At 38.5% G+C, this 22,653-nt stretch overlaps 1 protein-coding gene across 7 annotated transcripts in view; it reads left to right on the top strand.

The window, feature by feature from the left end:
• The first annotated feature begins 8,739 nt into the window (after positions 1-8,739).
• Positions 8,740-22,653, top strand: part of NAV3 (neuron navigator 3) — a 249,998-nt gene continuing 236,084 nt past the window's right edge. For 5 of the 7 annotated variants that reach the window (XM_059846871.1, XM_059846869.1, XM_059846870.1 and 2 more), the window contains exon 1: positions 8,740-9,448. In XM_059846871.1, the coding sequence (XP_059702854.1) occupies positions 9,206-9,448 (243 nt within the window). In that variant the 5' untranslated portion in view covers positions 8,740-9,205. The remainder of the gene's footprint in view (positions 9,449-22,653) is intronic. The other 2 variants (XM_059846873.1, XM_059846872.1) reach the window with 1 other exon arrangement.

Below are 22,653 nucleotides of genomic sequence, written 5' to 3'. Positions count from 1 at the left end.
AGTCTCCCTTATGGTTTTGATAAAACTGTGCTTTCTTTGTAGCTCATCCTAGGGTTACTGTAGGTGGAAAAAAAATATTTTGGCTTTCTGTTTTTTTTTTTTTTTTAATTTGTGAATGCTGATGTTGCTTTTATGGCTGCCAAATGCTTGTTACACATGTCAGTTCTAAAAGCCCAAGTGATGGATGAAAGCTGGGAGAGGAGTTGTAATATTTGTCTCCCATCTAGCACTTTTCTTGCACTGGAAGATAAGACCAATATATAAACATAGCTCCCATTTTTTTTTTCTTTTTAATAACATGCCACATCTGTAAGGTAATATTTCTCCCCAGTATGCAGAAAAGCAGGAAGGAAGCATCTAACATCTGCAGGATTTGAAGTTATTTTTGACAGCTGTGTGCTATTGAGGGTTTGATGGGGTTTTTTGTTGTTTTTTGGTTTTTTTTGGGTTTTTTTTCCTGAAAGATAAAGCAACCCAGGTGAATTGCTCAAAGGGCATTAATATCTGTCCGATGTTAAATGTGTGTACTCATGTGTACATAAAGATACATACAAAAGATAAAATCATGAATCTATAGACAGAGTAGTGGTGAGGAAATACAATTTGCTGACTGGAAAAGATGCTGTTGTCATTTACTCTTAGATTTTTGTTGGGATGACACAAGGTGTATGGTTTAGCATAGATGGGAGATGTTTGGTAATGAAAGACAGCAGTTCCTTGACACTTATTGATCAAAAAACGGGTAGGTTTAGTCTTGTGACATACAGAACACATTTCAGGAGTTGGCCTGGAGCATGCTCTGATCACAGAAGAATGGAGAAAGGCACAAGCTTTCAAGGCTCACTGTAGGAAATATTCACATATGGCCAACAGGAGATAGAGGCAGACGGTTGAGATTTTTAGTGTGTGCATTAGGCCAATTTTTATTTGAAAGAAAAGAGCACCCACTACCAGCTCAACTATACGTGGTCAAGGGCTTTCATTCATTGACACACAAGGCCTGTCTGCTTAATATTTTGCAGGTAGAGGTGAGTTACCATCTCTGCCAGAGTTCCAAGCTGGCCAAGCACAAGACAAGGGCAGGAAAACCACAGTGTGTGTAGTGATATGCCCTGGTGAGGAAACACTGTTGAAAAATGTGGATTCTGGATAGTGTTATCATAACTCCCCAATAAGAGCAGACAAGTGGCACAAAACACATGGTTAAAAGAGCATATCTGGTTATCAAAACAAAACAAAAACCTTAGAGTGACTTCAAGGTACAATACCTGTACTTCATGTAGCAACTTGAGATCAAAAATGAAAGTACTGGTCACAGAAAAGATCCAACACTGAGGATGGTGCCTCTGACCATTAGCCAGAGATGATGTGCAAGGGAAGTGTGCTGAAACTGGGCTCATAGAATCATACAATTGTTTAGGTTAGAAAAGACCCTTAAGATCATAAAGTGAAGCTGCAAACGTAGCACTGCCATGGGGCAAAATGCTTTACTGGTACATCCACCCAGCATGAGAGCACTGTAAATGCAGATTTTCTGATGGGAATTGTCTTAGGGAAGGTGATTTAACAATGGTGATCTTGTAAAGCTTCACCAAAAACTATAATGTTTTTTCATTCTTTATATTGAGGTGCTATGTTTGGCAAAGGAAATCTTGCCTTTAAAATGTGTTATCAATGTCTCCTGAATTACTGCAAATCAGAGGAAATGTAGGATAAATATCAAATATTTATGTGGTTAAAGAAGATGAAAATAATATGGGTATTGTAGGAAGGTTTACTTGATAACAAAAGTAGTTATGATGACTATCTGCAAAGGCCAACAGGAAACCAAAACCAGTGCTGGGATCATTCTGCTATACTGATAAGCAGTGAGGAATAATGGAAGTGTTAGGCAATAATTGCTACTTAGATCAAGGTCTGGGGTAGCAGATGGGTAGAGGTGGTATAGCTATAGTAGGTATGAACTGTGGGGGATCATCAATCATCAAGATGGCATTGAATGATTACAGTCTCAAAGCAAGAAAGAAGCAGACAGTAGATCATGAGTCAGAAGTGCTCCTCCAGCTGCAGTGCAGCTTGCACTTGTTTGAGGTCAAATATCAAAGCTAATCCCTTAAAATATATCCATCTTCATTTTCATGAAGTATTCTCTAAGTTTTAATGTAGTCTCTTTATTTTAAACACCTATTGCTAACCTTTCACTCCTAACAGTTTTCATGATTGTTAAAAAAATTGTTCTTTTCTTCATTGCTGTCTATATACACTTTTGGCAGAGCAAGTTTTCTTCATATTTCCTAAACTCTCTGTGCAGTAATTTCCACTGACTGCAGGGCTATCTGCTGGTGATAGCAAAGCTGATTGACTTCAAAGTCTCTTACTGTTGTTTCTGCACTTGGCCAAGAGTCTGATCATGACTGTAGCAGATGTTTCTAAGCTATTTTTCTACAGTAACTTTTTTTTTTTTTTAATAGACCAGTGGGAACCTTATGTAGAAGTTTTTCACTGCAATGCTAAAGTGAATGCCAACATAACTGTGATTTTGAAACCCTCTATCAGATCCACAGTGCTCGTAAGAGGAAAGTTTCCTGCAGATGAAAGCATAGGTTTGCCACTCTGCCAGCCACCTGATGGCAGATAATCAGCAGATTCCTTCCTTCTTAGTCGCAGTTTCTTTTTATGAGTTATTTTTTACAGTTTGCTGGGAAATCTCATAGTAAGTAAAGCAAGTCCATTTCTCTGAAGAAATTTCTGATGAAAGTTCTGAACAGTTCACAGTTAGCATCAAGAGTCAGAACAGCTTTGATTAACAACAAATAACACAAATTTCCTTCTCATCTAATTGGGACATATAAATGTCTCCATAGCATCAACTTTAATATTCCAGCAAAATTTTGGGGTGTATGTACATTGAGAATTTTTTTTTCCAGGGGAATTCATATTGAAAGCAGTAGTGATTGCAGAGAATTCATGGGGACCATATTTCGAGGGGAACACCAGATAATTTAAACTTTGATCAAAATTTCAAATGGAACAAAACTTCTTCCATCAATATCATTATTAAAAGCAGGCTAGGAATTCTGTTCTTCACCACGTCCATTAAAAGTAATGTTATCACTTAAGAATTTAATCATGCATTCTATAAATGTCAGGTTTTGTTGTGTCTACCTTAGACATTTCTCCAGCAGTTCTACAAAGAGCTGAAGCTCTTAATTACCCTGGTAAGTGGGAGAAATGCTCTTTGACAATGCAGCACTGAAGTCATGTATTCTAAGACAGAAAAATGTAGGGCAAGCAGTAGAAATCATATTTTACCAGGGCCCACCAAAAGTGATACAAAGACAGAAATCCTGTCAGAGGAAAAAAAGACAAATTGGGAGGAGAGCAAAAATGGAAAAGGCGAAGATACCTGTCAGTGTGCAGGAGGATACTGGAGAAGCCAGTGTACCTACTACGAATGCATCATGGAGAGGCTTTGTAAATGAGAAACCAAGGGGACAAGGGAAAAAAGAAAAGATGTCACTTCAATTGTTAGGATGACTGTTGGTTTTTTGACCATTTTATGCAGATTGTGGGCATATTTCCTTGTTAGCTGCAGTTAACATCAACTTTGAGAGACTTCAGCATTTGTTGTTTGGGTCATTTGCTTAGAAATGAACAAACAGAATATCCTTTTCTTTCCCTTTTCCTCTTTCATCTCCCAAAGAGAAAAGCTGATCCTTTCACTAAGCTTTACCAGCTGGCTGTGTGGTCTAGCCAGTAGATCAGTATGTAAATACTTACATAGTGTGTTCAGTTGCCATCAGTTCTTTCTTATCCTCATAAAATTTTAGTTTATATTTTCCAATCCTATAGTGTTTAAGCTCCATTCCTCTAAGCGAAATACTTCATGATTAAATAGAGTGGACAACAAAGAGAAAAAATTTTTAACCCACACAGATTTAGAATTTAAAATAAAACCCAACTACTTAAGAAAGAAAGTTCTGAATCCCCATATGGACCTGGGAAGGTCATTTAGCCTAATGGTTCCACTTGACAATATTTTAATATACCTTACATACTTTACAAGGTGGTATGGTACTAAATTACACATAAAGGTTTGAAACTATCTCATGGAAGATGCTGCAAACATGCAGCATGACTGAATAGTAAAAAAACTGGTCACTTTATCAGTTAATACTTTCAAACTCTTAAACTCCTGTCTCAGTTTTGAAAGGCCAAATTGTTCAGACGATAAAACTATATCCTTATTTAAAAGTTGTCTTTGAAAAGCTTCCCCAAACATTCAGGCAAAGCAGAAGGATTTCCTTTAGGAAGCCGGATGCACCTTTTTCTGTGACTGTAACTGGGCTTTGGATTATATATCTTTTGAAACACAAAACTGTTAAAGAAAAACAACAGCAGCTTACTCAGTAGCATTACATAGTTGCAGATGGGATTAAATACTTGTTAAATGTCTTGCCTTGAGACTAACGGCTTCATCTGATTTTTGTAATAGCAAAAAAATATTGTCCATAGAATTATGCTGTGAACATGAGTTGGAGCTGAAGGGTTTGTCTCATCAGTATCTGACAAGTTGAACATATTTTGTTACACCAAACAGCGTCTCATTTGCATTTTTAAAGCTCAAACCTGTCTTATCTGGAGTAAGTAAATAAATCATCTTGCTTCAGGTACCCTCAGTATTTTAGAACCATTGGTTGCTTTTTCAAGAGATGTCCATCCCCAGCTGGGGAAAACTTTCTGCTCAACCTGAAATCAGTGAGCACAAAATCTTGAGAGATTGTATCAGCTCATTCTGAAGTTGGCCTGGCTCATGTAAACTCTATACACAGCTGCTGCACCAGTGGGATGAAGTGGGGGAACAGCTCAGAACAGAGCTCTGCAGTCTCTGGACCCCTGACATTTCCTGTTTGACCCTCTGCACATGCAACAGCTTCCTTGTTGAAGATCATAGAGCAGAAGGAGCAAACAAATATCTTGGCTCCCCTTTTGAGGCAGGTGTCCCCTCTCTTGATATTTCCTGTGCTCTGGGACACACTGCCAGCTGTCTGTTCAGTTCATACGAGCAGTTTGTCTGAGGGCTGGGGGTGCAGAAGAGGAGCAACCTTCATGGGATTTGCACTGCTATCAGGCTCAGTGAAGGAAAGGAAATATATGCTGGGGTGTTGTGCTGTGAACAGTTATTTCTGTTCAGTCCTGAGAACAGAAATTCACCATAACATTACACGTAACTGATACCTTCTTTTATGAAGTGTTTTAGACTTCAGGTGTGTTAGCTCCTGGTGTTTGAAATAAATGTTCCATTTTTTTTAGGATGTGGGGACTATTATACTGAATGCATACATGCTGTGTTACTTTGAGGTACAGATCATTGATATAATCTATAATTTATGTAAAAATGGATTGTGTGACACTTTCACAGTCATGCTTTACAGCCAGATTGTCACTATTTTATCAGCTAAAACAATGGCCCTACCTTCAACATATCACTTGAACTGCCAATACAAAACTACTAAAGATTGTATTTTGACCTTTGCTGGTTTTTCCTAATTTTTGGTTCCTCTTTAAACTTTTATCTTCTTACCTAGCATCCCAATTAAAGTGTTGCCCTCTATTTTTTCCCACACCTCAGTTTTCTTCTAGCTTCCTTGTAACTCTCCAACCTTTCCTGCACACCATTTCCCTTGTGTCAGGACTTCAGTCATGATCTGTCTTCATCCTCCTGAATCCTGAATCCAAATGATGTCCCCTACCTGTCTGGCTGGAGGATGTTTACTCTAAAGTCTAAGATGTTAAATTATAAACCTACAGTTCCTCTCTGAACAATGCTTAGCCTGTTTCTCTGCAGTCCCTCTCTAGATATATGTTTAATATAACCAAATGAATATGTGTGTCCCTTATTTCTGTCAGTCATATATTTTTATTCACTGCTTTCTCTATCCTGACTGGAATATTTTTGTCTCTCATTCCAGGGTGTTGTGTTTGATTTCATCTAATTCCAGGCTATAGCCTTCTCCACCCCTATTTCTCACAGATATGCCTTTTTTCTGTTTGGATAATATTCCCACATATCTAAATCATTCTCATTCTGACTTTAGATTCTCCCTGTCTGCTTTTCTTGACAGTCACTTAGCTTTTCACTACAGAGATACTGAAGAAAATACTGCCATACTCACATGGTCAGCGTGATGCCTCAATGTGCCCTTCTTTGCAGCTTCCAACTTTGCCCTTTCCCCACAATTCCTTCTCTTATGGAATCTTTGGACACCTTCTGCCTGCAGGGTCATCCCACCAGCACCTGCATCTGGTGACCACAGATGCTGTGTATGTTGTCCACAGATGTTTTATCCTGTACTTTCCTGTTTGTGTGGAAAACAGTACTGAAGCTTAGTTGTTAAATATTCTTTCCCCCAAGGTAGCCTTCATAAAACCCACATTGACCATGAGGTACACAAGGGCTTTCAAGCAAAAGTTGTAGTTAAGTGATTTCAAAGAGTAGCAGATGTTTGTTTATTTATCTTTTGCTTAGAATTAGAAAAAACAAGGAAGACTAGGCTTGTAGCTGCATTCTTACTTACAGAGTAAAATTGTTTTTCTCCATTATTTTTCATGATTCCTGCAAAGAATCTTGCATATTCTTCTTTGCATCTTCAACAGATCAGAAGCACTTGTGTGATCTATCATTGTACAAATTCTAGGTAGTTGGGCTTCTGAAGTTGATGGCCCCGACCTGGTACTGGCTTTAAAGTCAACATATAATGAAAAATTATTTTGAAAGAGTAGCAGTAACACCACCCTCACATCATTGTTTCCAAATCCTGTTGGTTATGTATTACAGATGACTCCTAGTAAGTTTGCTTACTTATTACTTTCAGGGTTTCTGTGCTGGGAAAATGGCTTGCAAAAGAGACTGTGGGTATCATGACCTCATCATTCATATTCAAAAGAAGATCAGCAAGATTACCAAAGTGCATTACTTTGTAAAATTATAACCCCGGGAAGTAATAAGATTCAATTACATTTTTTTGGCAAAGTTCTTTTTAAGAAAGTATCTGTCTCATGGCTGTAGTTTATTCTTTGTCTTGATCATTGGGTAACAGTTCTCATGAGGATTTTTCATCTTCTCAAACCTTGCAAGAGATAAATCCCTCTTTTCCTGTGGTCCTCTTCAGTCTTTGCATATGTGCATTTTCTGAAGAATTAACTGTTACCAGTTGTGCCTAAGAAATCTAAATTCCTTACACAGCCTCAGTGCTTTATAATGCTGGAAAACAAATGCAGACTGTGCAAGGAGCTTTCTTCCCCTTTACTCTGCAGAAGATCTGAAATATCACACTGAACAAGAATATTCCAATCATTGGAGCAAATTGATGTATCCTGTGGGCTGAAGTTGTCTAAAATGAAGAGCAGCATCCTCTGTGCATTCTTGCACAAAACCCATTGCATCTGTTGTTAACGGTGGCAAAACCAAATGGCAGATAAGCAGAGGAAGCTGAAATGTGTTTGCTGATTCTCTGTATTCTCACTTCAAAAGTCAGGAGATTACTACAACAGGTTAAATTCACTCCTACAAACCACAAACAAGAATGGAGTAGTTTGTAAGTCATTACAGAGACCTGAATTTATTTACTGTGTCAGTGTGATCTTTGTAAATGAATGATAGAGGACAATACTGCAGGAATCACATGTTTATTCTGTAAAATAATTTTAAAGCATGATTTAAGATCTTTTTAGTCTGCTTCTCATTTACTTTCTTTTCAATGCTTTTTTCAACTTTTGCCATCCTTGTTTTGAGAACATAAATACCCAGAAGGCTCTTATTTTCTCTTGTGCTTTTATCTGTGGTGCTAATAGCACATACTGCTCAAGGAAGGTGTAGTTAATACCATGCAGTATATTAGGGCAGAATTAGACAAGTCATCTTTTATTTTGAAAGGCGTAACAAAAAACCCCATGTCTATAATGCTGGGTGATAAAATCCCATAGGAGTTGAATGGTATGATGTTTCTGCACAGGTTTTTTCCTCATGTCAGTTTAAAAGGGTTTCCCCTGCTACAGAATCTCAAAGGAATTTACAGTTGTTCTTTTAAGTAAGTGTTTATGCTGCTCAACAATTTGGACTGTCCATCATGACTCATTTTGGAGCCTGCTCTGCCTGCCTGACTTGTATTTCTAGGTGCAAGGATTTGAGGTTGCCAGAAAGAATATTTCTGTGAGCAACAAGCAGAAATGATGCGTTGGACATGGACTTCATGGAGCTTTCAATGTTTTTAGAAAGGGAAGTGTTAACACTGAATGGATGACGTTAACACCACCAGCAAGAAAGAAAAAAAAAAAAAGAGCTCTGAAAGCTGTATTGACTAAATCTTCTAACAATGCTTGCAATTCTCCTATATCCTGCTCTGTTTTTGTGTGGATTTTTCATAGCACAGACAGACGTTACCCACAGTGTGATTCAGTGTCTGTTTCTAGCCACGCTCTTGCACGATTTTAACCTGATTTCACGGGAGGAACAGAGAATGAAACACCGTAGCTCATGGTTGTCAGCAGTGAAAAATAGCCAGGAATCAGACAAACAGCTTCATTGCTGAGATTATTTCCGGGATGAAAACTCGTCCAACAGCTGTTTGCTTTGGCCACTACTCAGATCCTTTTTTTTCCCTTAAACAGAAAAAAAAAAAAAAAAAGGTTTGTTTTTTTTTAAGATGTGGGCTGGTTATTTATGTAGTCAGGAAGAGGTCTCTGCTTCCAGTGTTGTGGTCTCTGAGCTGTTTTGACAGTTGGAGTACGGGGAGGTTTCCTCTCTTCTCTCTCTCCTTTTCTCCCATCCTTCACTCACTTAATGCACAGACCTGGAATGCTGTAGGAAGAAGAGAAAGCGAATTTATGAGATCTTTAATCCCAGACAGGCACCTCTGTGGCAGTTACCTTCGAGAAAAGTTCACGCCCCAAAGGAGCGTTTAGTCTTACAGAGCCACTGACTCACTGAGCAGTGCGTGTGAGTGGCTGCGAGGGAGAAGGGGAGAGATGAAGGAAAATTTTTGCTTCCTTGTGAAACTCGCAGTATTATTGTTTTAGGACTTTTCGAAAAGATGACTGCTACTTTTGTTTAAAGCATTTGCTCTGAAATTGCTGAAGCTGGAGCCTACCAGACTGAGGTCAGGAGCATTTTCTTTGGCAGAAAGAAGATACTTTTATAGAAGCCATGCCTGTGCTTGGGGTTGCCTCCAAGCTGAGGCAGCCAGCCGTAGGGTCAAAGCCTGTCCACACTGCCCTCCCGATACCCAACCTTGGCCCCACCGGCTCACAGAAGTACTCACCAAAGTCCTTGGAGCTTACCGGGGCAGAGAGCTCGATGCTTTCTTGTCAGCTTACCTTAAAGTCAACCTGTGATTTTGGAGAGAGGAAAACGCTTCAAGGAAAAACCCAGGAGATCGAAGATAGCAAGGTTAGTTGTAAATTTTACCTGTGGAACTCAATTATAAAAAAAAAAAAACATTATTTGCTCTAAAAAAAACTCTGATAGAAACTTTCTGCATGCAGAACTTGGGGGTAAATGAGTAAATAGGCTTTTGCTGTCATCACTGAACTCCCATAGCAGCCTTGAAAATTTGTTTTGCTCTGTGTTGCTGTCTGAATAAATATTCTGGTTTTAAATGTTAGTGTTACTCACTTCACAGATGAATTTTGATAAGGATCAGTAGAATCATAAGGAGAGAAAAATCATTCTGGCACCCAGTAAACAGAGTATTTAAAAAAAAAATATCTTGGCAGCTTTATGTTATATTATGAAATTTAAAAAGAGATCTCACGCCCACACCTATTCCCACAGGGAGGCTCTTTTAAAATAAAAACATGCAATTGATTTTCTTTTCAATTTTCAAATGATCTGGCTATTCTTGCTGCAGAACTGCTGAACCAGAAAAACAGCTTCTCAGTGAACAGTGCTGGTGCTTTTCTCTTCTGCAAAATAGCTTCTTCCTAGCCCCTACCTAGCCCCAATTCATTGTGATTTAAAAAAAAAATTGATTATCTGAAGTTGGATGCCACAATACTTTTTAGACTGCTTAGGGTTTTTTCTTTTTTGTAAGGGGATTATTTTTGAGTCCTAATTAACTTTTAGAAACACTTCTGCTGGTTTTCAACTAGGCTTTCTGTTGTAGTTGAAAACATTTTTCATGCTTTGTACATGAGTACTGAGTCCCTTCTTGTCAGCAGCATATATTTCTGTAGATCTTTCAGTCAGTACATTATGCCTGCATGTGTGGTTTACACAGCTTCAGCAAGCTGTGAGGCTACTTCCTCTTCCTTTTCTGGTACTCTTGGTTTGTGGAACTGATTACCACCCTGGAATTAAACATATATTTCTAATTGTATCTTAGTTAGTTTGAGAACACTTATATGTCATTAGAGTTGTTACAGTGGCAAGATGCACATATATGTACTTGTTTTTTCTTTGTTTTTAGTTACTGGGTTAATTCAATCTTAGTGAAGAAAGTTTGTTTTGTGGTTAAAGCATAGGGGTTGGGATTCTGAACATTTGGTTTCCTTTTTAAACCTTGCCACATATTTACACATGAGATTTTGGTCATGCCACTTAACTTTTCCCTTGGAGTTTTCTGTGTCCCATTTCCCTGTCTCCCAGAGATGATGCATTGGTGGTATCAGACATTCTATACAGAAATGTAAATAAAGGAGCAAACTGTTCATCTCTTGATAACCACAAGTGATGAACAGCCTGTTTCTAGAATGTATGGAGATAATATAAGTTTGAAGATAATAATTTTTCAACACAATGCAATTCCTGCTTGTTTACTTTTTAAATAGAAAATAATTTTTCTTGTTTTTTAATGCTGTTCCTTAATAGATAGACCATGGAAAGTAAATTAGATTAGCAAATACTATTTTCCATGAAAAAGCAAAAGGTTATGTTGGCTGCTGAGAATTGTTTCTTGTTTACTTATAAAAGTGTGGAGAAAGATATAAAGCATCTTGCCTTCAGTATTTAAACCACTTGGGAGCTATTAGTAATTAGTGTGAGACCAACTGCGAGTGATAGCCTTCCCAGGCATCTGGTCCTGAACTCTGCTGAACTTCTAGTGAGTAAAATAACAGCCTGGATGGACACAAACTGTGATACCAATTTGCCATTTCATTGGTTTGACAATACCTGTCATCTCAGAGACTTTTTTTTAAAGAACAAAAAGCAAACCAACTTCCCAAAAACAACCTACCAGCCTTGACATCCTTCTCTATCTATGTTCTCAGTGGAGGCTGCTGAGCAGTTTTAGAAGATGATCCATAAAGAGTAAGAGCAGGCTGTGCACATGATGGTATTAAAACTTCCCCCAGCCACCTGGATTTATAGAAGTGCTGAACATTCAAAAAATTACTAATTTCTGAAGCCTTTCTGTGTTACCCCCTTTTAAGTCTGACACTCCCATTAAAGCTTAGTGGCAGCCCTTTACTCAATTTTCTTCCTGGCCCATTTTTCGAATGATGCTCTTTTATTCACCTTCTAAGCAAGTTTCATGAAATTTTTCTGCCAAAGGGGTTTGGACTGTAAGGTGGATGGATATTTATGAATATGACATTATTTTAATGCTTTTCTTATTAGTAAGCTTCAAAGGATCAGCCTAAAAGTATTAATGCTGTTTTCTTCATCAGTGATGGAGATCCATGCCACCTGGGTAGCCTCAGAAATGTGTGTAGGTTATTTAAACAGTAGTTCTAAGCAGAGATCTGATGGAGCTGTTAGAGTTAATGTCTCTTCAGGTTTGCTGAGCAGTTGCAAGTTCTGTACTACAGGTTGTGATGTCCCAAAGCTTGACCATTTGTAAGTGCTGATTTCAATAGAACTTTTGTTAGCAAACACATTAATCCATGTGATATCTCTGTGTGACTGTTGTATGCAATGCTGTACATTGGGACTGTGTAACTATAAAAATGGTCAGATAAAAGGTTTTTCAATCAAAATGTAGTGAATATGTAGTCTGGGTTTCCAACTGAGAGTAAAATCTTACTAACATGTTTCTTGTAGGCTTATGTTATATTTATCATTACATATATGGCAGCACTGATTTTTGAGGGGAAAAAATACAGATGTCTATCTGCAAAAGACAAAGAAACATATGAATTCATCATCTGGTTAACTTTGGCTCTTGTCTGCTGAAACCATTGCCTTTTGCATTGCTTGCTTTGGTGTTCTACATTTGCTGCACTGCAGGTCCAAAGTTTTCTCATCCTGTCTGCAAGGCACATAGATTGACACGTGTGGTCACTGTGACGTCTCTATTGAGCGCTAAGCATTCTAAAATAAATTTGGGTTTGACATGTCAATACAGTAGGTCATTGCCACACAGCTGTTTCCTCTATGTACTTCACTCTCACCAAACCTGATTGTTTGAGAATTTTGTCGCTTGTGTTGGCGGTCTCACAAGGCCAAGGCTGGTTGGGAATACCGCAGCAAACCTCAGTTCTTTTCTCCCTTGCTGTTTCTCTCATCTCACGCGGTTTTGTTGCACTTGCATGTGTAGTCCTGGTTGTTTTCTTGTTTGCGGACATGATGAAGTTTGAGGTTTAATAAAAGTGATATTGTCATAAAAACTGTGGCAGAAATAGTTTGAGGTGATTATGTTTACTTTTTTCCTTAATTGTATAGAACTTGGTTAAGCCTACAAAAGCAAATAATAAGTTGCTAATGATTTAAATTATTCTGTGTGTAGTTTATTCAAATGTACTTTTGTTCAAGATTTTCATAATTTGTGCTTTGGTATCTGAGTCTCATACAACAGGTCAATCTGCTTTCTTGCTAAACCCACTAATGTTTAGGCTGACTGCATGAACACTTTATGCTGTGAGTAGTCATGCAAAATATTTGAACACAAGTATTCAGAGCACATTCTTTTTCCCTGAGTATCATATAGAGAAAAGTTTATTCCTATATATGTACACAGGAACAGAATCCAGCTGCTGGATTCATGAGGTGAAATGCTGGCTGTCTTTGAAGCAGATGGAATTTTGCTGTTCAGCTGGACCATAGAGTGTTTTTATGCAAAACCATGTCTGAAAACACCAGTATATTTTCTAATATTTTTCTAACTAGTAACTGGGTATAGTATTATTTGTATTTCTCTACTGCCACTTTTATTCTGCTTGCAAAATTATTCATCAGATCGTGGTAGGTGACATTTTGCTTTTGAGCCACTAAACAGTAACAAAGTGAAAAAATATCCCTTGATATTGTAGAAAGGTAAAGTAAGAAATGACTTAAAACTATAGGAATGAAGAAAGAATTTATTTGCCAGACCAACTTATTTGGTCACTGAATCCTATCTCTGCACTCTATTATTTTAAGGGTGGGTGTTGAGAGGCTGGGGCCAGACTGTTCAGTTGTCCCTAAAACAGGGCAAGGATCAAAGGGCACAAACTGAAGCACAGGAATTTCCATTGAATTTCAAGAAAAAAATTTACTTTGAGGATGACAGAACACTGGACCAGACTATCTTGAGAAGTTGTGAAGTCTTCTCCTCTGGAGACATTCAAAACCTCTATAGGTGCAATCCTGTGCAACGTGTTCTAGGTGAACCTACTTTAGTAGAGGGGTTGGACTACAGGGACTCCCTTCAGTGAGTCTGTAATATTGACCTGGAGCAAAATGCAACAGTGTTTTACTCCAGGTCACCTGAAAACGTGATTGATTTCAGCTACTCACACACATTTGATGGTCCAGTCACAAGTGTGTTGCCAGGAGTCCTTTCCAGCACACAGATGTGCAGCTGCTGGGAGTCAGCAGCCCCTGCTAGGCACACTGGTCTTCTGGTCTGGCTTCCTAGGGCTGATCCTTCCAGTGCTCTGCTTTATGTTCCCAAAGTTTTCCTCCCATCATTAGACTTCTTTCAAGAACCCTGCGCCATCATTTATACTTCTAAAATGAATTTTCTCTGAGATTAATCTGATACAATGATTGTAGTGTTTTGGTTGTATGACTTGGATGATAAGATTTTAGCCTTCTGTCTGAGTTAATTAATTCCTTTACTATTGTATTTTCTTATTTCTCTTGGGTTTTTTTGTTTTCAGTTTCTCTTTGTTCATGCTATCTGTCTGCTGCTGTCTGCTTTATCTGTTTCTTCCTTCCTGTTGGCAGACATCTTTACAGGCTACTGAATATGACTTATTTTTCTCTGTATCCCCTAATCAAGTCTTCCTGTCTTGCCTGCAGCATTTTTCATATCACTGTTCATTATCAAAAAGTGCTAGTCAGCCTCCCCAGCTGACCCAGTACACATATGTAAACCTGAAACTTTGCTAGATGCCTCAGTTGTGGGGGCTTGTAGTAAGATCCTAGTAGTATGGAAGTACTGGTGTCCAGGGGATGAATAGACAGTTGCTTGTGACCTCTCTCACAGGGGTCCAGCCCCACTAAGCTCATTAAACAATTCAATTTTTATACAGGAAGATCTTTGGGGAGCTCTGGAAATTGATCTTGTCCAAGGCCTTCTGGAAGAAATGACAAAGAATGCTATGTGTCCAGCTGAATAAAGAGACACAGCTAACTTCTCTAGAGCACAGAATTCTGAACAATTAAGCTGGGGAAGTAGTCCCCAGTAGATCAGTAGGACAGAGCAGTGCTACCTGGGGAGCTTGTCCAACAAAGAGTGAGGTCCAAAACACTTGGTTGTAGCAAGTAAATGTTGGTAAAGTAATCTAAAATGAATGTCAGTGTGACAAAACCAAGATAAATACTTTGATCTGATTAGGCAAAAGCATGTGCTGGAGCTGTTGAAGTGACACTTAAGGTCCATTTAATTCGGCATCTTACCACTGCATCTCAGTTTTTTATTGAGGCCCTCTAGTGCCATTCAGCCAGCTCCTGATGCTCATGGAAACCTCTCATTTTTCCCTCATCAATTTTAAGTAGTTTGTCCATGATGTGATAAATCCTGCCTGTCACAAGACACCAGACTTGGAGAACTTTTTATAAAGACAGATCTCAAGACAAACATTTTTGTTTTCCATACATGGGTGGGGCTCCTGTGCACGTCAAGGGAGTGCTGTGCACATTGGAATACCAGATGTGCGCCATAAATGACTTCCATATCTCTGCCTTTCCTCAGCTAACCCTTCCACACCACTTACTTAGGTTTCATGTGACCCTTTCCCACCATTCCCCAAATCTCTCCAAAGCAAGGCATCTGTTGCAATCACACATCTCTTTGACTTTTCAATTTCTTGGATGCATTTTTGTCTGGTCTCTGAGGGCCAAGCTCCACAGAGTTTCTTGACAGACTGAGTCTAGGGAACATAAATAAATGAGTTTCTTTCCCCATTTTGTCATACCCTTCCTTTTCTCAGTACTAGTGCCCTGGAGGTATCTGCCTTGTGGGTTGGCAAGAAAAGAGGCTGCTCATTATGCCGAGTGTTTCATTTGCAGCACTACAGCCAAGACAACAGAAAGGCAGTTTCTGGCTGCTTCTGCTGCTCTATCTTCTCCCCATAGTGACCACTAGTGATGGGAAGCCAGCAGTGTTTCAAAAGCACTGAACTAGCTGCCAAAAATTTCAGTCAGCACTGTGGAAACCTGGGACTATGTGTGTTTAAAATTCACACAGCCCCAGTGAAGCCAGGACAGTTGGCAGGAGTTCAGATTGTCAGCAATTTCAGCTTCTTGTCTAGTGCTCTGAATTATTTCTTTATCAAACAGATAACACTGTCTTTAATGTGCTTTATGTATCCAGTACTGTCTGTCCTTGCTATATTATAACTGATTTAAGAGCTTCATTCTGTATGAGCTTGGACTAAATTTAACAATTACGCGTTTATTGTCTAGCCATCTGTATCAAGCACATTTTCATAGCGTTGAGATAAATGTAAAGTAACACAATATCAACTCTTAAATCTCTTGTATTTGTGAACAAATTGTATTGAATGTAGGTTGAATGATGTTTCTCGTCTGTAATTTTTAATTGGGATTGTGGACAGGAGGGTATTCATCAACCTGAGCTTAAGAACTCTGCCTAAATTTCTACTGCTTTCATGTTATTTCTCTTACAGAATAAGAACATAGAAATCAACTTACTTCCTATCAATTGGTGTGTTGTGAGCTGGTATTGCACATCATCAGAAAACAATCACACTTACCCTTTTGTATTGCATTTGTGCCTGGGGAAGCTCCTTGGGGGTTTTCTGACCAAACAACTATTCAATAAAAAATCCTTTCCTCAAAAACGGGAGTGTGTCTGCAGGATGATGCACTGTGAATGCACCAGCAGAAGCAACCCAGTAACATTTGCTTGGTGCAGCACCCTTGCAGTCCCCTGGGATCATCTGTTCTTCATAACCACAAATGGAGCTAAGTGGCCTCCTCCTTCAGATAAAAATTATGGGCTTCTGTTGTACCCCAGGAGGTTCTAGTTAGGCTTTAATAAAGCTTCCCAGCCATGATAGTAGTTAAGCAGAGGAACTTTGTTTTGTAGAAAATACAGTATCTCCATCACTGGAAAACCCAGTGTATACACTTGCCAGTCATAGTATTGTTAGCAGTGATTCTTCGTTGTGCAAGGAATTGGTGACAACCTTGATGGTCTTCTCATTCTCTTCTGTCATTCCTTGGTTCAGCTGACTTCAGGTGCATGGTAATGAAACCATGCTTCCCTGGGAACCTGAGCACTGTGGCCCGGGGTGATAGAGATATGTAAGGACTCTCTCTGGAGACAGATTTACTTCCTCAGAAAAAGTGCCATTGTGCAGTGTGGGTGTTGGTGTTTCCAGGGGCATTGCCCTGAAATATTGCTGTTCCTGTTAAGTTTCCCAGAAGCACTGGTAGGGTGCTTAGTGGCTTGCTTGGAAACACTCATTTCCTTGGCATATCAAGTATTGGAGTGTCCTCATGCCTCAAGAGCCTGTGAGGCAGTAGAGTGACTCTTGGGGACTCAGTTCTTTACAGCAAGGAACATAGAGGCCCTATGAACTTAAAAATCCTTAATTTAAAATCCCTTCAGGAGAACTATAGTGAATATTTCTTCTAGCTGCATTTCATAGGGGGTTCCTAGAAGATGGGAGCATCCCAAAATGCCCATCAGAGTGAAGGGTGCCACTAAGATTAGGAAGTTTGGTTACACTGAAAAAAAGCATTTCTTCTCTCAAACAAAAATAATGTTCTTTCTGTGGATTTTTCTGTGGATTTCAACCATACCTTGGTCCTAGAAGTTTTTACTAGATTGATGTCCTGTTATGACAGGTAGTGTGCATGTGTGCAAAAGTCAGTCCAGCCCTGTAGAACATATGGCTCTATTACACAGACTGTGGGAGAAAGGGGAAAACTTAATCCCCACAGTGCAGAGGGAAGGGAGAGATTACAGAGAAAATGGATGATTTTCTCACACTCAGGCTGGGACTTTGTGGCAGGACTAGGAAATTCAAGTCATATATATCTCAAGTCCCAATCTCCCCATCATAGCCACAAGCCTAACCTTTGTCTTTTCTAAGGGATCAGTTAAGAATGAAACATCCAAATAATGAGTTATTTTTCCTGCTTGCCTCATAAGGACAGTTTTGGCTTTGTCATCATTTTAATGTCGATAAGTGTGGGCCCAGCTCTGAGCTGGAAGTGGAATTTTACTCTAGTAGACATATTCTCTTGATTTTGATGTATCCAACCAGCATAGACTAGCACAGTTTGTTAAAGATGCAGAATATTTTCTGCCCTTTGTGAAGCAGTATAACACTCATCAACAGTCCTGTGTGTAATGATGTTGATAGGCTGCTGACTTGTTAAACATGATGTGGAAAATCTAAGTATTTGTGAAGCAGGCCTGTTTTGAAGAAAAATGGCTTTTTTGGGTCCTAATTTCTGCCTTTGAGTACACTGCCTAGCTTCCTTTTTGCAGAAACTTGTATTTAGTAAATGCTAACAGCATGAATTACAAATGAGAGCTGCTAATTTTTTTTACTAAGTGTCCATTCTAGTGGTCTAGGTCCACTGTCCCTTTCTGTCTAGTATACTGGACTATTTGTTGAGTCACACAGTTTTTCTTGCAGTTACTTAGAGGGCACGCAAAGAGCAGTTCATTTAAATCAGCTCTGTGTTTCACTCTGACCTGATTCACAGGATGTGGTCTTGGAGGAAGCCCATGCCTTAACAATAGCCTTTTGACAAGTGAGGGTGGTTGGGGATTAAGCTGGAAGAGGCAGAAGCATATATCTATTCTCCAACCTAGCAGTGGACTATTTTGTGTGAATCTTCACTTGCCCATGATGTTTTTAAGGTCACAAACCTTCCTTTTTGTTTTTACTGGCAAGAGGATGTTGGCTGAAAGATAGCATAACTTCTTTAAAATTCAGAAAAAGAATGCTGAGTGTTTTGTCTGGTGAATGTGAAGGGATAATTCCCTCATGTAAGATGTGCAGATTTCTGATGGCTCTTGTGTATGTTCTGTGTAAACCAAGCTGAAAGAACTTGGAAAATAAGCAAATCAAAGGGAAGCATAATTTTGAAGTGGTTAGAGCTGGATCATAATATTTCTGGATATATAAACTGAGAAGGTGCCAGCCACTAAATGTACTAACTCTGCATAAAACATGAGAGAATTTGACCAAGTATAATATTAGTATTGTCCTAACCTACTTTCAGCGTGACATTTGGTCTGACTTATCTTTTTAGTTTTTTTTTCCTTGTAAGCCTTCCTTTCCAGCTCTGCCCTTCTGATCTTAATTCAGCAGAAAGCATTTCATTCTTCAATATATCTCTCAACAGCTGATCAAAATATTTTGTTCAGGTGAAACTTTCCAATTGCAGCAAATTTGAAAACAAATTGGAACAAAAATAGTTGTTGAGCTCTCTCTTGTGTTTTCTATTTCAAATTATCTCTCTATGACAGTTTTAACACCTGGCTTTGTATCTTGTTGATGTTGTGTTAAACTCCAAAAGATTTGGCAGTGGAAACTTCCTGTTGTGCATCAGGATTTGAATTACAGGGCATGAGTAAAACCATCACAGCTTAGTAATGAGCATGGCCATGCACAGAAAGATGAATTCCTAGCAAGTGTTCTAAAGCATTTGACCACTTTCATTAATCAGGAAAGGCTGCATGGCTCATACGTGATTTAGGGGTGAGTAAGACATAAGTCAGGGTGCAGGATTTTTACTCACTGCTACAACAATGAGATTTCCTGGCAACACATCTATGCAGTAAACAAGTTGGTTTCTTTTTGGGGGGGGAGTGTTTTTGTTTTGGTTTGGTTTTTGTTTTTCAGGCTCTTTTTTTGTAAGCTGTCTCTATAGTGGAAATAAATAGGCATTAAATAAGAATGTGAAATAACAAATAAAAGTTCAAAAGGAGTTTAGAAATTTCCTCAGCTGAGCAGTCTGCCTGCTTTCATCATTGCTGGCCAGCTCACCAGCCATAGACAGAGGCCTGGAAGGAAGAACTGAAGGAATCTGTTTCTCATGAAGGAGCAGCACAAATCTGAAAGTTGGAGAGCTGCAGGTTCAGATTTTCCTTTGAAATGCTTCTGAGAGGGAGTAAGGCTGAGTGGCTCACATGGGAATTCACAATCTATTTTCATTTCTGGTTACTATCAAGTACCTCCTTGAAATCAGCTCATATGTGAAATGGTAATAATGAATGGGTTTTTTAGAGTGAAGTTGTTCCTTGGCTAACAATTAATTGATTATAATTTTTTTTAAATACTGAAGAAATAATCTAATTAGCTACTTTTCAAAGTGTTATTTAAGTTAATTTAAATTATCATAGAAAAATGATTTTTTTGGCCCTAGTCTGCTACTGATGTTTTCAGTTTCCTGTCTGTCAGGGTAATAATTCATCCATTTTTTTTTCCTGTTTGCAATAAGAAGATAGAAGTAGAAGGCATTTTACATACAACGTGCATTTTTTTTCCTGTATAACCTTATGATCCTGACAAAAATAAGGAGAGAATAACAGCATCTTTGATGTTTCATTTACCTTGCTGCAGTATCACTCTGAAAACTGGTATGGTTCTATAATGTTAGCTGAAACCTAATAGGTTGCTCCACAAAGAAATTATTGTAGTGATTGACAGTCAAGTACTCTGTTCACAGGTGATGCCATCTCCAGATGTGTGGGGGAGGTTAATACAGTCTAATTTGCAGGACTTTCACATCCACACTTCTCTTAAGCAAGAACAAGTTTTCTCCAGCGGGGTGTTGGGAATGGGTTGGTGTTTGTGTTACCCATGAACAAGAGCAAAGCAGCCCTCCCCATCTGTGACAGCTATGTCAGTCACAACTTGAAGAGCTTTGGTTTGTAAGATAAGCTATTAGCACAAGGGAGTGGGGAATAAGAGAAAAATGTGTGGAAATGAAAACAAGGCTTTTTCCCAGGGCCCCACCAAGTCAGTGCAGGATTTTTTCTGAGTTATTCAGCCTTATTTGTGGACATGATACAGAGATGTAGAGTACTGAGGGGAGCTGATTAAGCTAAGTTTCAGAAAAGGGAGCATGCAAATCTCAACATACTGAGTACTGGTATGTTGAATTGAAGAGTGTCATTCAAAAAAATTATTTAAAGGTGATTTGGCAAAAGGAATATAATATCATACAGGAGATTCAGATCAGCAAGATAGCTACCTTATAATTCAGACCTCCTAAAAGCAAGGGGATTATGGACATATTTACATCTATGGAAAATATCTTCCCTTTTCCCTGGGCAATTAATAATCTAATTTATTTGAGTAAAGTTGCAAGATTTTATTTTGACATACTTATAAAAATGCCAGCAAAGACAGAGTGATAGTAGTCACATTTCAGTCTAAGGGATGAAACTTCACTTCCCATTAAAATTTTTATTTTGTATGACAATAAAGTCAGTATTTTCAAAAATAATTTTCACTCAGATGTATATTTGTCTTTAAAGGTCTCAGCAGCCTTTGCACAGAGTAACACAAGATTCACAACACCATTTCTATATAAAAAAGTTATTTTGTCCTAATTAATTTAAGAGAAATATTACATATATTCATCAAGCCATTAAGCAGTGTCATATCCAAATATTGTTCTTTTGGAAGGTATGGATGAATTTTGGTTCCTGCCATATTTTAAGCCTGTATTTGTAATTTAGTCCATTTCTCATAAAGTTCTGCACGGATGCAGTAGTTAACCTGAACTGAAGGTTGAGTAGAGGCTTTTTACAATGTATGACTCCTGCTGCCATTTCAAAGCAACAAGACACTTTGGATCATTTTGGAAAAGTCTGGGGTATTACTTCACATAGATACACCATGAGGCAAAGTGTAATTTATTGATAGTTCCTGAGCTGCTTGGTAAGATTAATGTGGATTTGTCACTAGCCGTGTGATTATATAACTTTTTTTTCTTTTTAATGCTGAAACATTTTAACAAATATTCAAGTAGAGCCTTAGATACAAGAAAAGGAAATTCTAAGTGCAACAGCACTCTTCTACAACTACCTTTGGTTTTCTTATTTAGACTTTAGAAATGATGATACTTCAACTAATATTTGCTTCAATTCCAGTTGGATATTTAAGGACTGTGTAAGGCAACATTACTATAAAGTGCTTTTTCTTTGAGATCCACACAGAGTCTTCCTTTGAGTGCACCTTGGGTGTTTTGCCCTTAGCAATTAACCTCTACAGAACAGCTATCTAACTGATAATTTTTGTGCTCATGTGATTAATTTTATTCTGCAGCTGCTTTTGGATACTTTCAAATGTGTTTCAGTGTGGCAAGCATTGGTTTGCCCCAACATTTTTGGAGTAGTAGGATACAGCTTGGATATGACTCAAAGTGTTAAACCAGCAATTCATGGAATAGATTAGAACAGTTCCTCTAGAACCACCATGAAATTTAATTTTTTAGCACATACATAATAATTGTAGCCTTAGCATTTTGGCACCAGCAGTGAATCCTGTGTAGGGTGAAACCACTATACATATTCAGTCTATGGTTCATGTTAAATACAGAGATGGGTATTTGTGCTCATAGTAAATATAGAGATGGGTATTTGTGCTCATATACAGATACCTGTTAACATTTATCTATGTATTTACAGAAGTTTATAGTGTAGTCTATATATTTGTTTTAATAATGTGGAAGATGGTTTAGAGATGCATATATGGATGTAACACGTGCACATATATCTACATATACATTACATGTCATATAGGTTCTCTTTTTGGTAAAGAAAGGGTAGAATTTTGAAAGAAAGGATAGAATTACTGCTTAGAGTAACATGCAAAAAAGTGAGATGCAGAACATAATTTTTTTGCTTGTCATTAATTGTAGCATTAACTGATATGTTCAATACTGAAACAGGCAAACCCAGCAGAAGCACTGATTCCCTGTGCTGCTTAGACCATGTGTGTCAGTCTGTGCAGCCTGAGCACACAGCAGCAGCTCAGCAGCCCACACTCCCAGTGACAGGCCAGGGTCTGGCAGGTGCTGCTCTACTCACTCCCTCCACTACTCCTCTCTCAGGCTGCATTACCCCCTCCAGTTCCTCTGGGGTGTGAATATGCCTCTGCAATGCTGAGGAGACTGATGGAGAAATGGTAAATCAATTCTTTAACTTACTGAGTGTCAGTTTCCAAACAGACTAGATTCTCTTACCTGTATTTGAATGCTTCTGCAGCTCTCTCACCATCTCTGTGATGTCT

Source organism: Haemorhous mexicanus, chromosome 5 (genome assembly GCF_027477595.1).
Source record: "Haemorhous mexicanus isolate bHaeMex1 chromosome 5, bHaeMex1.pri, whole genome shotgun sequence".
NCBI classification, from domain to species: domain Eukaryota; kingdom Metazoa; phylum Chordata; class Aves; order Passeriformes; family Fringillidae; genus Haemorhous; species Haemorhous mexicanus.
Note: the sequence above shows the minus strand (reverse complement) of the source record. Positions and strands in the feature narration are given on the sequence as shown.